The following is a 14,423-nucleotide window of genomic DNA, read 5'->3' as shown; positions in this document are numbered from 1 at the left end:
ATTAAGGACTTTTTAGGAAAAAGTATTTCTGTTAAACAGACTAATGTAACTTTATGATGTGGGTTACTGGCTTTGGACTGTATTTGGTGGATTTATTTATGTCACCAACTGAAGACTACGCCAATTTGCTTGTGCAGCATGCATACTTAATATTATATTCTTTGTGTTATCCAGCATTCAATGTTCTCATCACTGAGGATAATGTTCTGTGCTGTTCATACTTCTGTAATTTCGTAATTCTCCTCAGCATAATAGCACACCTTTATGACAACTGAGGAAGTTTGTATAAGCTGCTACTGTGCAAAACACCTGAGATCATGATAATTCCACAAGGAAATCACCTGTTGGACATTTACAAATTGATCATGCTATATTTAATTTAAAATACCTTTCCATTCTCGAGAATATACTTGTCCATTACTGGAACAGGGGCAGGATAGTACGTTGATGTATTTGCTTCCTCACTGAAGGTCTTCTGTACCTCGGGTTCAGGCTCAATTGGCTCTGGTTTTACTTTTTCAAGCTCAATGGCAGGTCCTAGACAGTTAAGAAAAGAGAGCTGTCTGCTATCCCAGAGAACATGAAATCAATCACTTCATCACCCAGGGTTAGCATAAAATTACATGTTAGTCATGTTCATTTTAAAGTCAGAAAGAGTCTAAACCAAAATCTTACTTCTGAACGCCAATTAATAAAAGCAGAATAAGTAACTCTGCTTTATAAACATCAAAATGTTTAATTTTAATTTAAATGTTTAATTTTATTCTTAAAGCATACAGACAATTACAAATATGGGTAAGACTGCTTCAGCACACACTATGGAAATTATGCTAAACTGAGACTGAAATTATAAACCAAAAGCAACAATAGTAATTCTTCAAATAAGAATTACTATATAGTTGCATAGAAACCTGCATAATTTACTGCGCTAATTACATAAGTTATCCATGTAGAACCAGAAATTTGATAGAAATTTGAAATCTGTTTAGATGTAACAGAGGTATATTAAAAAGTGATGATCTACAGAAATGCTACAAAGGAAACAGGCTACTTAGCTAAAGTATCATGCACAGGAAGTATCCAAGGTGAAAAACCCCCACATAAATTAAATTTTGATTGTCCAATCCATCCAACACATGTGTAATCAACAAAACTTAAGCACAGATTAAACAATAGAATACTACTAAGCATGTATTTGAGGCTTCAAAGCAGGATAATTATTTTGTCAGTCATCAACTTTTCTTTTCAAATCAAGTTTATAAAGTGTTTCTAAAAAGAAGAACAAAATAAAATAATTTGTGATTTGGATTTCATCATTCCATTCATTGCGGTGGTTACACCAAAAGTCTAGGAACAGGCTATGGTCCCAAGCCTATCATTTCTCTTGATGCCTGTCTCTAGGATCATGAGAAGCTCCAGCAGTCACTGAAGTTCCATGCAGAGACGGTGGTTTGTTAACAGCAAGGCTGCCAACTTAGACCCATGGCACCATGGTAATCAGCCACTTCCAAGCACTTTAAGGATAAGCTCACCCACTTGTAAGAACTATATTGTACCCAGTTGGTGCTGAGAGCATTGCAGCACCCTGTACCCCAACCTTGACATCTTCCAATAAATGGTAATTCAGTAACCAGGTCACTGTCACGGTTCAGCATCCCTCCTCAGTGTTTGTGCACACAGACCAAGCCCTGAATTGATCTAACTCTGCAAGTCAAGCTGGCACCAGAACTCATGTCTTCAGTCACGTATCTTAAACAGTTCCTGTACCTGGAACAAGCAAAGCATTCATTCTTCCTACTTTGTGCAGTTTCATGTAGAGATTATTATACAGCAATACCAACATTTCCTCCACTGTCAGCACTTGACATTTACCCTATAGCTTATTTCTACACCTACATAGCTGGCTAATGTTCTCAGCTGACTGCCACTTGACACTCAGCAACAAGTAAAAGTTGTTTTGGCAACTCAGACAACCTTATAAAGCAGTGCCACCAAAAAGAGTATCTTCAGAGTCATATGCAATGCAGGCATTGCACAAGTAGAGAAATCACAAAATACACACCCATTGGCATTATAATTTAATAGTAATCTTAATAAGCACCTCTACTATCACACATACACAATGGTACTGCCGAGACAAACTGAACTTTCTAAACTTGAGACTACTAAATTGATTCAGACTAGAGGAAAGACCTGGACTGATTAAACCACCCAAAGCCTGCACACGTCTTGCTTGGTGCGGGCACACCTGAACAAGCAGATGCAGTGATGTAATTGCCAGTGTGAACTTAGGAAGAGATCTTTTAGTTGTTACTTGAAGAAAATATTCTTTAGCCAAGTGCTATTTTGAGTTCTTATACTTTGAAAGTCACCTCGAGGAAGACAGCTAAGTACAACCACCTTCTTCTAAGAAGGAAATGTTGATCTCAGTATAAATGCTTTTACTAGTTGCTATTTAGAAGTCTGATTTGTTTATAGCCATATACTGACACAGCTGGCATTTGGTTTCCAGAGTTCCCCAAGAAAAACAGCTGAAGTTCACAATAACCATAGCTCTAAGAAGTCTGGAAAACCTCCACCGCAATTCATGCTTTACTGCTTGCTTAGAAGTCACCAACAGACTGTTTTTTTTCTTTCCAAACAGCAATCTGCCTCTAACTAGGTAGTCTTCACAGCTACTTTCACCAACTACTGAAGACAGCATTTTCCACCCTGCATGTTGTGAATTAGATATGCAACCTGCATCAATGCCTCACTGCTAATGGGAGTTTGCATGCCCAATTTACCACACACCGCATTTTAGAAGTTTCCTCTCTCTGTAGGTCTCATGCTGTGCGTCTCACTTTAAAGATGATGAGACATACAAAAATATATGCCACTATCTAAAAGCTTAACAGTGATATAATAAAGATCATAAAAAAAAATAAAGACAATTCCTCAGAATGCAAAAAGGAAACAAATGTTTTATTTCAAACTTTTTCTCCTTCCAACTGTAAAGTTTCCACAATTTCTTGAGAGGCCAGCAACTTCCAAAGCAGGATGAAGAGGCAGAAGACTTGCCTTCATCGCCTCTTTTCCTCAAAAATGCATCTTAGGCTACATGCTACTCAAAAAATCAGTAAATAAGCCAAAATAAACTGATAAAGTGGTTGATATACATTTGTAAGCAGCAAGCTGCTTTTCCACATGGTCTACCAGAATTAGAACAAAAACAGGAGTCTGAGAAGTGGCAACGTTATATATATGGTACTTCATGTACTCACACTTGATAGAAGCCTTGCACTTTTGTTACATCAAAAAGTTAAACGACTCTAGAAAAGCTGAATAACAGTAATTCCTTACAAGTGGTGATACACAAATGGCATTTGTGCTCCCTTTCCTGATGGCAGTCCCAAGACACCATAAACTGGATCACTGAAATTAAACTGGATTAAGAATAACCACTTGAGGGGCTATGTGCATGTTGATGAATCGGACAGAGCACTGGGCAACAGAGTCTAGTGTGAGGCACCCCCACCCATGGCAGGGGGGTTGGAACAAGATGATCTTAAGGTCCTTTCCAACCCAAACCATTCTATGACTCTATGAATGAATGTTGATGAATGAAAGTTAGTATACTGCCTGACTCTGGAGCAACACTACATCTTAACAATACAACATGAAAAGGAAGTCTTTATCACGGGAACAAACAACGCCCAAACATTATCCCTGATAAAACTTCACTACTTCTGGCTATACACAACCATAGCAAACTGCACAGATCTTACCCTGGAGACAACTACTTTTTTTTTTTTTGAGAAGTTACAGAAATTTTTCTTTTGCAAGAATTGGGATCCTAATCCCAAAGCAGGAAAGGGAAAAGTGGCTTTTGCTGCACACATTCTTCTGGGAGCTCAGCTGCGGGATGCTGTAAGCTCTTCCACAACAGTCATCATGTTTCCCCGCTGCTTTGGTTCCTAAAGCCTTGGTCAAATGCCTGCCTCCTCCAGGAAGGGAATCTATTGGGCAACAACATATCAAAATCATAAAGAAGCTTCATTATATCCACATGGATCAGTACCAATTTTACTACTGTCATCTGCCGCATGTGCTTTCAAGGCTCTTCTAAAACCAAGAGCAATTCGGTGTCACCATGTGACAGATTAACAACCTCACTCTTCCCACAAGACTGGCTCGAGTTTAGTAGCAGAGATGAAGGCCTGTGTCTCAAGTAGAATACACCGACTTCCAGCTTCTCACTGAAATCAACATGTTGATGGGATATTAGAAGACTGAATACTTGACTGTTAGCTCAAGAGGCTGTTCTGTATCTGATCTGCAAGTTTAAAATGGCAACAGGCACGCATTTCCCACAGCTGCAATTCATCAGCACAAAACAGCTGTCATCTCATGCAAAGAAATCAGAAGTCTCCAAGGTGAAACAGAAATGCAATTAGTTTGCATTAAGTCCAGCCTGCTAGAAGTGCAGTGGAACATAAATTACATGTAATTTGAAACTCTGGGTTTAAGAGGCTGCTGCAACAACCGAAGATGAATTTGGGATGTAATCTGTTTTCTGAACAACTTTCAGAGATTATTCACACACCCAAACGAAACTCATTTATAAGATGGGAAAGTAAGGAAGACTAAAGAAGTCTTTACATATCTATTTCTTGATTAAAAGTAGCACGTTTTCATACCATCATCAGACTCTCTAATTTATAATGTGCTGAAGATGTCTCCCTTTCTAATCATTTCTAATCATTCCTAAGTTTTGAATTGATCTTTCTAGAATCTGGTTGTTTCTCTACCGTGAATGAGGCTACAAGGAAAGGCAACCAGCGGTTAAACAGATTTGAGTCTTAGGTAACACATCCTGGGAAGGACACAGCCCATAGGGCCAAATTCTACCTTTGTCATCCATGAAAAGTTCCAAACAAATAATAACAACATGGGGTTTTTTTCGAAGTTACCTAAAATTCATATTTGTCCAGATATGTGATTGAAAGAACTTGTCTTCAATGTAAACAAGAATTATTTTCAGTTGTAAATCAGGTGCTAGAAGGATACAAAGGAAATACAAAGGAAATTCAACCCCAGTATTTAGAGAAGATTCAGCATCTTTTCCAAGAGATTCTAGTTATTTGGGTGGGTTTTCTTGTTTTTTGTTTTTCTCTTTCTTTTCTTCTAAGCTTTCTTGACTCATCACAAGTAAAAACAATAAAACAATATATCCTTTCTTAAAGTGAAAGGAATGAGACAGAATTCAGAAGCTGTATTCGTTTCATTGATGGTCTCACCACTCAAACTGCTGTCAAGTCTACCAACTAAATTGGTATTTTACACTGTTCAGCACCATTGCCTACTAACATCTGGCTCGCGCTCCATTCACATAAATTCCAGCTAACTACTCGCAGATGAAGAAACATCTTTCCATCCAAGGAAAATTTTAGAAAGCTCAGTGGAATCTACTGCCAACCACATTGTGTTTTTCAGGCTGTGGAACCCTTGCCTCTTCAGTTTTATTTTTAAACTAGAATGTTTATAATAAGTAATGACATTTTAATTATGCACAGTGTAACAATAATGAGCATTCACAATCAGACACCCAGTTTGAACCATCAGATGCTACTTCAAGAACCTGGCTCCAAACCTGCAGGCACACCCTAACACATGCTACAGCACAGCACATGCTCTCCCAGGTTCAGGCTGGTACATGAACGCAACTCAGACCCACATGCAAATCACATGCACTCATATGAGTCAACTAGAAGAGCCAGTACCCAACTTACATGCAAAATTAAGTTTCCAGATACACAAAAGCAGACATAAGAAAAAGCATGCTAAATTCATATGCACAAATTTTAACCAAGTTTCAGTCACCGAGCAAATCTTCAACACAGCAGTATCACATTCTAATAGTAAGTAAATATATATTAGTAAAATATCTGAAGGTATTCCAAGGGTACCATCTTCAATGAAAAGATGAACTTTTTATTTTGTCTTTTTTTCCCATTTATTCCAACATAATGGTTAAATAATTGTTATAAACCGAAACAAATGAGCAATTGACTCAAGATATTTAAAAGTTAAATCCAAAAAGTTAAATCCAAATTACACAAACCTGCATTTTGTAACAAGTGCTGACGAACAGGACACTAATATAAAAAGTTTTTTTAATGTTTCTGTAACAATCCATTATGTTTCAAATAGCATGGCTGTTTAAAGCCACTGCTAAGAAGTCAGGAATATATCACATTCTAATGAGCTACTAATGGGAAAAGCGGGCAGAAAATGGAAGGTAACACAGTCACTTACATAACAATAAACAGACTCCCTAACTGAAAAGAATTGTTTTAGCCCAAATATTCATTCCAGTGCCTTTTCTTTCTTCTCTTTTTTTTTTTTTCTTCTTTTTAAACTGGAACATATTGGTGTATTTTGCAGATGACACTTTATTATCTTTTTCAGCATATACTGAAAGGTCAGCGACTCTTTAAAATACAGCTGCTTAAAATGGAACTCTGATTCAACCATACCAACAAAGACCTCTACTATCATTAAAGAAAAACCCAGACGTACATAGCATACAAATTCAACACATATTATACAGCCACAGCAGAAAAACCCTTTTAACATTCAATGTCCAGTTTAACAACAACTGCTATTCTTCAAATACGTTTCCGTTACTACTGATCACACTTGCAAAATTCATTAAAACTAGTCCCATTTAAGTCCGGCACTTACCACTACCTAGTCTTAGAAGCAGTACATCCTGGAGTCTCCTGTTCAAGTCTCTGAGCTCTTTCATTTCTGACACGAGTGCCCCATACTCCTTTAGCTTCTTTGCCTGTTGCACAAGCTGTCTCCGTGTTCTCTCAAGCTCCTGTTGAATGTGTCTCATTTCTTCTTGTTGCTGTTGGTAACTCCTCAGCAATTCTTCGTACAGGATCCGAGGAACTACAGCATCGTCCATATTGTTCATGCCTTCTGAAGACTCCATAAAAGCCTCCTCAGGGCTGGAAGTATTACTGAGACTCATCCCATTCTGTTTTTCAAGGCGAGCAACAACTGCTTCAATGCTTTTGTGTGTACCCTCACTTTGTTTCCTCCCATCTTGTCTCTGCATGTGACAATAAAAAAATAAATAAATTAGGAGAGCAGTAAGATGCAATAAAATCAAAACTCTTCAGACTTGGGAACTGTTAATATTCTTGTTTTCCAAAAAAAGCAAGACAAAGTCTGCCTGCAAAAATGTTTTGCCTAACAGATTCTTGTGGATACACATCATAACCATCACGCACATGTAATTCAGCTAGATGCTGAATATATAAACTTCTGAGGCAGTTAAAGGCCTTTCTTCCTGCATTTGTGTAACACCTGCAAGCTCAGTGTATATATATATATAACTCACTTGATTCCCTATATAAAGGTAATAAAATTCTTAAAAAAAAAAAAAAAAAAAAAAAAAGTGGATCTGTCTTCCTTTAAGGTTTACCCCTAACATTCAGATTTCTGACAGCAACTGACTTTCTGATAAATAAGAGAAAGAATCAACTATGAGATATGTTTGTCACCTGTAATGACAGAGATGAAAGTGGCATACTGCTGTTTTGCGAGCAGAGGGCTTGTCCTTCCCACACTTTAGGAGACAAAACCTTCTCTGACTATTCCTCTAGCACATTCACCCAACTGCCTGATGCAAGTGACTGAGTTAACACTATCAGCAAACACTGAAAGGGAACTGAAAAGACAGAAGTTGGACACAGAAATTTATCAGCCACCTCATCTCCCTCATCAGCTGATTCCTTCTATATTAGTACTGCATTGCAGAGGCTTCATGTCCTTTGAACTCTCAGCATAAATTTACCTTCAGTTCCAAACACTACAAATTAAAGCACACCTCTTTTCTGGGGTCTGGATAGGGCACATTAAAACGTGACAGCAGGGGTAAAAGTCACTAAGTTTTACTGGCCAAATACGGGAAAAGCATTTGAACTTCCAAGCAACTGAAAGGAAAGCAAATGTAGCTCATAGGTTAGAGATGAGAAGCTGACACTATCAATTCCTATGCCACAATATCCATGAGTAATGTAGCAGAAAATGAGACTATTTGATGTTATACCTGTGCCATGCATATTCTAAAAGAAAATTAAAATAATTAAATAAAAATAAATGCTGTCCCACCCCAAAGAAATGTACTAGTATCGTTCCTACAGCTGCAAAACACATGAAGCCACAGAGCAGTATTTTACTATGAAGGTTGGCAGACTTTTAAAGAAATCATTTGATATCAAGAAATAAATGCATTTACATAGTGGGTTTCTGGCATCTGGACCTAAAAAGACAACTGGCAGTTATAATGGAGGGATGCAGTCCTGTCAGTTGTTCTCACTACTGCTGTAGTTAGGAACTCTCAGCACACCCCTTCCAATTCCAAACAAGCAGCATGCAATAGGTCACAAGTGCCACCCAGAGCAGCTGCTCGACATTCATGTTAACTGGTGACTTTTAAAGCATTCTGGGCCAAAGTGGAAGAGCAATTACACTGTGCAGATGGTATACACAGGAAAATGTTCGACTGCACATACAGCAGGTTCTGAAAACCTGTATCCCTGCCCCCAACTCCCAATTTGACCCAATTTCAGCAAACACAAAGTTTTAAGGGGATTAAAAGCAGGCCTGGAATTTTTAAGCTATGGCGTCTGTATATGCCCCAAGCACTTGAAAGAAAAAATACAAAGAAAAGAAGAGAAAAAAGGAAAAAATATAAAGAAAAGTCAGGAAAAATAATAAGAATAAAAAATAAGTAAGAATTAAAAAAAAAAAGGTAAAACTTCAGTACCTTACTGTGTCTAAGCTCCACATCTTCTTCCCCATAATCTGTAACCTCCCCAGCTTCTTCTACGTGATTGAGAGAGAGTTTGGGGATTTTAATTTTCTTCTGCATCACACTGTTCTCAAGGTCAGTTTTGTCCTCTAAAATGTATATTAAAAATAAAATTTTGTTACATTAATCAGTGTTCTTACCTCCAAATACTACATGATTTAGGCAAGATCAGTTAAAAACAACCCTCCCAGGCTCCAATGCCTTCATAATACTATGATCAAATTAAGGCATGGTGTAACTCAACTGATGCTCACTGAGAATTCTAGAGTTTCAACAGGGGATCAGTCTGGCCAAAGAGAAGAATAAATACTGTAAAACGCCAAGCTGAATTCATGTGAGTGATCAAAAGTGTCAATGAGCAGCCTGTATTATCACTAAAAGTTAAAGATGCTGTAAACGAAACAACTTCCTAGAAACCATCTGTATTGCTTTAAATTATATTTACCAACAGTATTTTCATATTCACAATCCACTGAACCCATTACAGTTCAAACTGTGTTTAGGTTTAAAGAGAAAACAAACTCGGTAATTCATCCTACACCCTAACCATCATCTGTCAGCAGTACAGATCTATTTGCACACTCAGCAGATTCTGCTGTTCTGCAAAATGGAGGGCTGGAAAAGGGGATGCTGCAGGACAGGTTGAAAGGGCGTTAAGAGAAAAGTTGCATCTGGACCAAATCTGTAACAAAATTCCCATGTCACCCCTATTTCATTAGTTAATGTACTAATCCGTTTTCTTTAAGACACACAAAGCCAAGAAATGGTTATACAACTCTTTGAATCTCATAAAAAAAAAAAAAAAGAGGTAAAACCTTTTCAAGTCTAATTTTAACATCTCTCAAAAATAAGTGCTTCAAAGCATTATTCTTAAAATAAGTTTGAAGTACTTTAATATTCCTGAAAAGGCGCACAGGGGACAGGGAATCAAGAGTAAATAAAGTCTCCTCAAATGTGATCCATAAAATTCTTGCAGAGCAAACAAGGCCTAAAAAGATTCACAAGCTTGGTTACCTGTTCAAAACATTGACAAAGAAAAACACATTTAAACTCTGAAGTGTTGTCTTTGTACATTGAAAGCTTATGAATAAGAAAACATTTTGAGCCTTATCCACCTGCAAACTGCATTTCACAAAGTGTCCCATGAATATCTTTGCAAGTGCCAATGGGGATGACATTTGTGAGTGCTTAGTTGCACTGACTTTTGCTTTCTCAAATTAGCATCTCTCCACAGGACCTCAAAATGGTTAGTGTTGACAGTGTAGAAAAGGGAAACAAAGGTAAATCACTGTTTAATGAGGAGCAAGGCATTCATTAGAAATGAATTACACAGATGAATGCAATTCATTTTGTTACAGATAGAAATGGATGTCTTGTAGGCAAATGCTGATATTACAGCCCAAGGCTATGTAAAGAGAATAGGCACAGAACATGCAGAATAAGACATTAGACAACCTGAAATGAAATGCAGATGGTAGCAATAAATACTAAGACAGATGCAAAACAAAACAGATAAACAACAACAAAAGCAAACAGCTAGGCTTATTTTAGATCATTCTCCATTCCCCAGAGCATCACGGATGTTTATCCTAGTAACAGAAAAAGGCAATCCAACTGTTTCAGTTCTGAAAAATAAACCCCCATGTTTTCATTTATCTGGAAAACATAGGTTCATCAGAAAAGTGAGGTAACCCAATTTACTCTCAGAGAGCAGAGAAGAAAATAAGAGAGCCCTTCTTAGGAAAAAAGCCCTACACATTTACAGACTAAAGGACGGACTGGTGGATATTGGTATCTTCCTGGAAGGGATGGAATTTAAGAATAAATAAATCCATACTGAATGGGGAAAAAACCCAAACACAACAACAAACTAACTTTTTCTGAGACTATGTATTTTGGGGCTGATAGACTAAAGAATCCTTTGCTAAAATATGTTCTCATAATTCCTTAAAGCAAGAGCAGCACATGCATCCTGCAGAACCAGCTTCTCTAAACTGCATGCCAAATTATGTTCCCTAGAACACGCAGACGAAGCCCTTCTACATTTAAAGAAGGCAGATCATTTTCTATGCTCCAAAATAACCCTTGGCCTCACAACAAGATGGGCACAATCCAATTACTTTGCACAGTTAAAAAAATTGTCTGCTGGCAACTAGGTGAGGTCACCAGTAGCCAGAGCCTCATGCAAACTGGAAACGGACACCTGCCATCCTCATGGCCAGGGAAATGCAAGTCTAGAAACACTTACGGAAAGCGGTCATACAGCATGTGCAGACTAGAGTGGAAGTCACCAAATCCCCTCTGACAAATAAAGCAACATGAAAATAAAAACAATTTGGAAGAACAGAAATATTTATATTTTGATGTTGGCTTTTGAAGTCAGTTTATAAAGGTTAATGGTTAAGAACCCATTTTGTGTACTGAACAACAGAAATGAAAGAAAATGCTTAGTTTGGGGTCAAAGAAAACAATGCAAATCAGAATTCTTCATTCTTTCCACTACTCTCCCAATTTCTTAGTTTACCTACGAAATTTATGTCTGCAAAACTTCACTAGTGGACAGAAGGTAAAAGTCTGCTTATGTACCTCCTGAGAGAGGCTTAGTTTGTACATTAGTGGTGTGCAACTATCAATGCGGTTCTCTTTCGTGTTTGGCAAATCTCTTCATTTGACTTTCTGTAAATGAACCAGTAAGTTTAAGGAAGGAGCTATCTTCTCCCCACACAAAATTTGAAGAAACAACGGTGAAAATGAGTTTATATAAGTAACAGCTCAGTAGTCGAATGCACATGCTCAATTTAGTCAATGAACAATAATTTCATGTTCCTCTGCCTTCAACAATACATACAATATTTTCTTACATGTGCTCTGGTCTTCGTAGGCCTATTTATACCTAACACAATTTGTCCAGTGTGCTGGATATGAAAAGGCCTTTTGTTTTTCTTTTTTTTCTTTTAAAGTGCATTTCTAACCTCTGTTATCTTCTGCATCAGCTGCAGATAGAGCCAGAAAAATATCATTCTGGATTTGAGGCTAATGATGGGGTACTGGCTCTTGTTCTGTAAATATTAATGGAATTTGGGAAGGGGTGGGGGGAAGGAAAGCGAGGAGACCAGGGGGAGGGGCAGGAAAAGCATGAACACGCATTTAGAGCATGTTCTTAGGACTCTGTTCTTGTGCCAGCCTACAAAAGCCAGGCACAAAAGAAGAATCCAGGAAAAAGCAAAACCTGCATGATTCTGAGCCAGAAGAAAACCAGGATATGAACCAACAACTGAACAAGCTGCAGTCCAGGGCCTAAAGATACCAAATAGCTAAAAGAGAGAAAGGCAGCCCTAGAAACATTGCAGCTCACAGCCTCATTTTGTACTGACTTGACCTTTGTCCAGAGTCATTTCAACCTTGCTACAAGTTAAAAATTATACCTTCCCTTAGGTGGCCACGATCTCATTGTCATAAAGTTGTGTCTATTGCTTTTCCTATATATGGAATAAGCAGTTCAGTGAGAACTGGCACTTGCACTTAACACACCTAATAGGTACTTGTAACAAAATACACAGGGTAGAAGCGCAATACTAAAATTAACAGTATTGATTGTTTCTTTAAGAAGGTACATTCTGAAAGATCCATGTAAATTAGGAAAAATTACTTTTGTGCACAGTAGCCATAATGCCAGAGAGAGAACACTGTACTCTGTGATTCGATATACAGAATAAAGCATGACGGAGTAACCAAACTCCAGGAAAAGGTCAGACTTGGAGAGATATTGCCTGTTAAATTCAAACTGAAGCACAGGGCTCAAAAGTAAGTGCACATGACAGCACCACTCCCTATACAGCCACCTACCAGAGGTTTTTGGGTAGTCAGAAGAAAGTGAACTGCTGAGAAATCTCAGAGTGGCTGGGAAGACATTTGGCCTCAGCAGCGGTGAAAGAAAGAAAAGCCAGAAAAGCAACCCTGCATTAGAGGATCTGTATCAACCAGCAAAGGATAAACTGTTCCTGGAATGTTTTCTTCAGACAGGCCTTCACTTCAGTGTCAGGATGGGTGGACTCAGGCCAAAAGGTAATAGCTTTAACTCTAGAGCAGAAGGCAACTGAGGCATACAAAGTGACTTTAACAGGGCAGGAAGCGAGTTGGTTAAATTCAAGTAGAAATACGTTAGTGCTCTAAAACTGAAAACCGTATCATGGGATGCCAAGTAAACCCATTTAAATCTCAAAGCCTCCTTAAAACATTCTTTACTTTCTAATTTTCAAGGACTGAACAAACTAATCCCCTAAAAAAAAAAAAAAAAAAAAAAAAAAAAAAGTCCAAATGTTGGGTTTGGGGTTTTTTTTCCACCTTTGGAGTAAAAACTGGAAAAATAGAGGAAGAGAACTCTGCACTCCAAATGGATGAGGCATGTTGGATGTTGGTCTGGGATCAGTCCAAATAAGAGGCTTGGCAATGCTATAAATCTTACAGTAAGAAAACAAAAGAACCTTGAGCAAAATTTGCCCTTCCCCTAAGCCTTTAAAAAAAAAATTCCACCCCTTGTGAAAAATGATATACTGACAGCTGAAAAAAATTCACCATCACCCTTCCCATTTCCAGGCATATACCCAACACATATGGACAGCACCTGCACAAGATTTCCCACACACTGCTGCACTGAACTGCTTTGCTACTGATTTATCCAGTTTGTTTCTACACAGCAGATAACATCACCTGCCTCAGTAGTTAAGTGTCTTTTACTTTATGAACTGCAATAACCAAAGCAAAAAAACCCACAACCAAAGACATACTTGGTGCTTTAAAGCAAATGCACACACCAAGCACGACAGGGCATGGATTCCTAAGTGCCACTTAGACACAAATAAACAATAATCAATATTGCTGTGACTTGGAAGAAAAACAGCATGATAATGAAAAAAGAAAAAAAGCCACCTAGATTATTTGAAACTGGAAAAAATAATTTACTTTCTTAGCTGATTTAATGCAAACATTAAAGAAGCACTTCAACAGGAAGAACAGAAGAGATTTCAGAAAACTTAATGATTGTGCAGATTCAAGATATTCAGGATACAGAGGAAGAAAAAGTTCTCTCGTAAAACATCTCTGAGCTAGGAGTACACTTAGATTGAGACCTCTACCAAAGAAGAAACTCAGAATGACAGTGACAGACAACACAGGGTAAGTGACAGAAGTAGAAATGCAAACGTTCTTTGAAGAGGACAGGTGCCGCTAGACTTGGTGCAGCTAAGAGAGTAGGGGGGGTGTAACAGAGGGGTCAGCAGGTGCTGGCACAGTCAACTCAGGAATTGGATAGTATAATTTACTGTGTTGCATTTTTTAACCCAGACTAGAGGGGAGCTTTACTGGAAGGAGAGGGAAAAAGAGGATTACAGAAATGAACATAGAGCACAGTGACATGAAGTATATTTAGCTGGACAAAAAGGCAAAGCTGAGTGTAAGCAACAAAGCAGATGAAGTGTAAAAGACAGCAAGACTTTGGGTTGGGGATGAAAGAAAAGCTCTAAAATCAACAGAAATGGACAAAAATGTGGGGCCA

General features: G+C 38.0%; 1 protein-coding gene across 3 annotated transcripts in view; it reads right to left on the bottom strand.

Annotated features, from left to right (window-relative positions):
- The window catches only part of LOC308223572 (BEN domain-containing protein 5), a gene marked incomplete at both ends in the record, with an annotated part of 972,175 nt that overhangs the window by 369,346 nt on the left and 588,406 nt on the right, over positions 1-14,423 (bottom strand). For 2 of the 3 annotated variants that reach the window (XM_080622799.1, XM_080622801.1), the window contains 3 exons: positions 389-537; positions 6,727-7,102; positions 8,825-8,958. The exons of the other annotated variant lie outside the window; for it this stretch is intronic. In XM_080622799.1, coding sequence (XP_080478925.1) covers positions 389-537; positions 6,727-7,102; positions 8,825-8,958 — 659 coding nt within the window. The remainder of the gene's footprint in view (positions 1-388; positions 538-6,726; positions 7,103-8,824; positions 8,959-14,423) is intronic. 3 annotated transcript variants of the gene reach the window in all.

This window comes from Psittacula echo (genome assembly GCF_963264785.1).
Source record: "Psittacula echo genome assembly, chromosome: 7".
Lineage (NCBI taxonomy): Eukaryota > Metazoa > Chordata > Aves > Psittaciformes > Psittacidae > Psittacula > Psittacula echo.
Note: the sequence above shows the minus strand (reverse complement) of the source record. Positions and strands in the feature narration are given on the sequence as shown.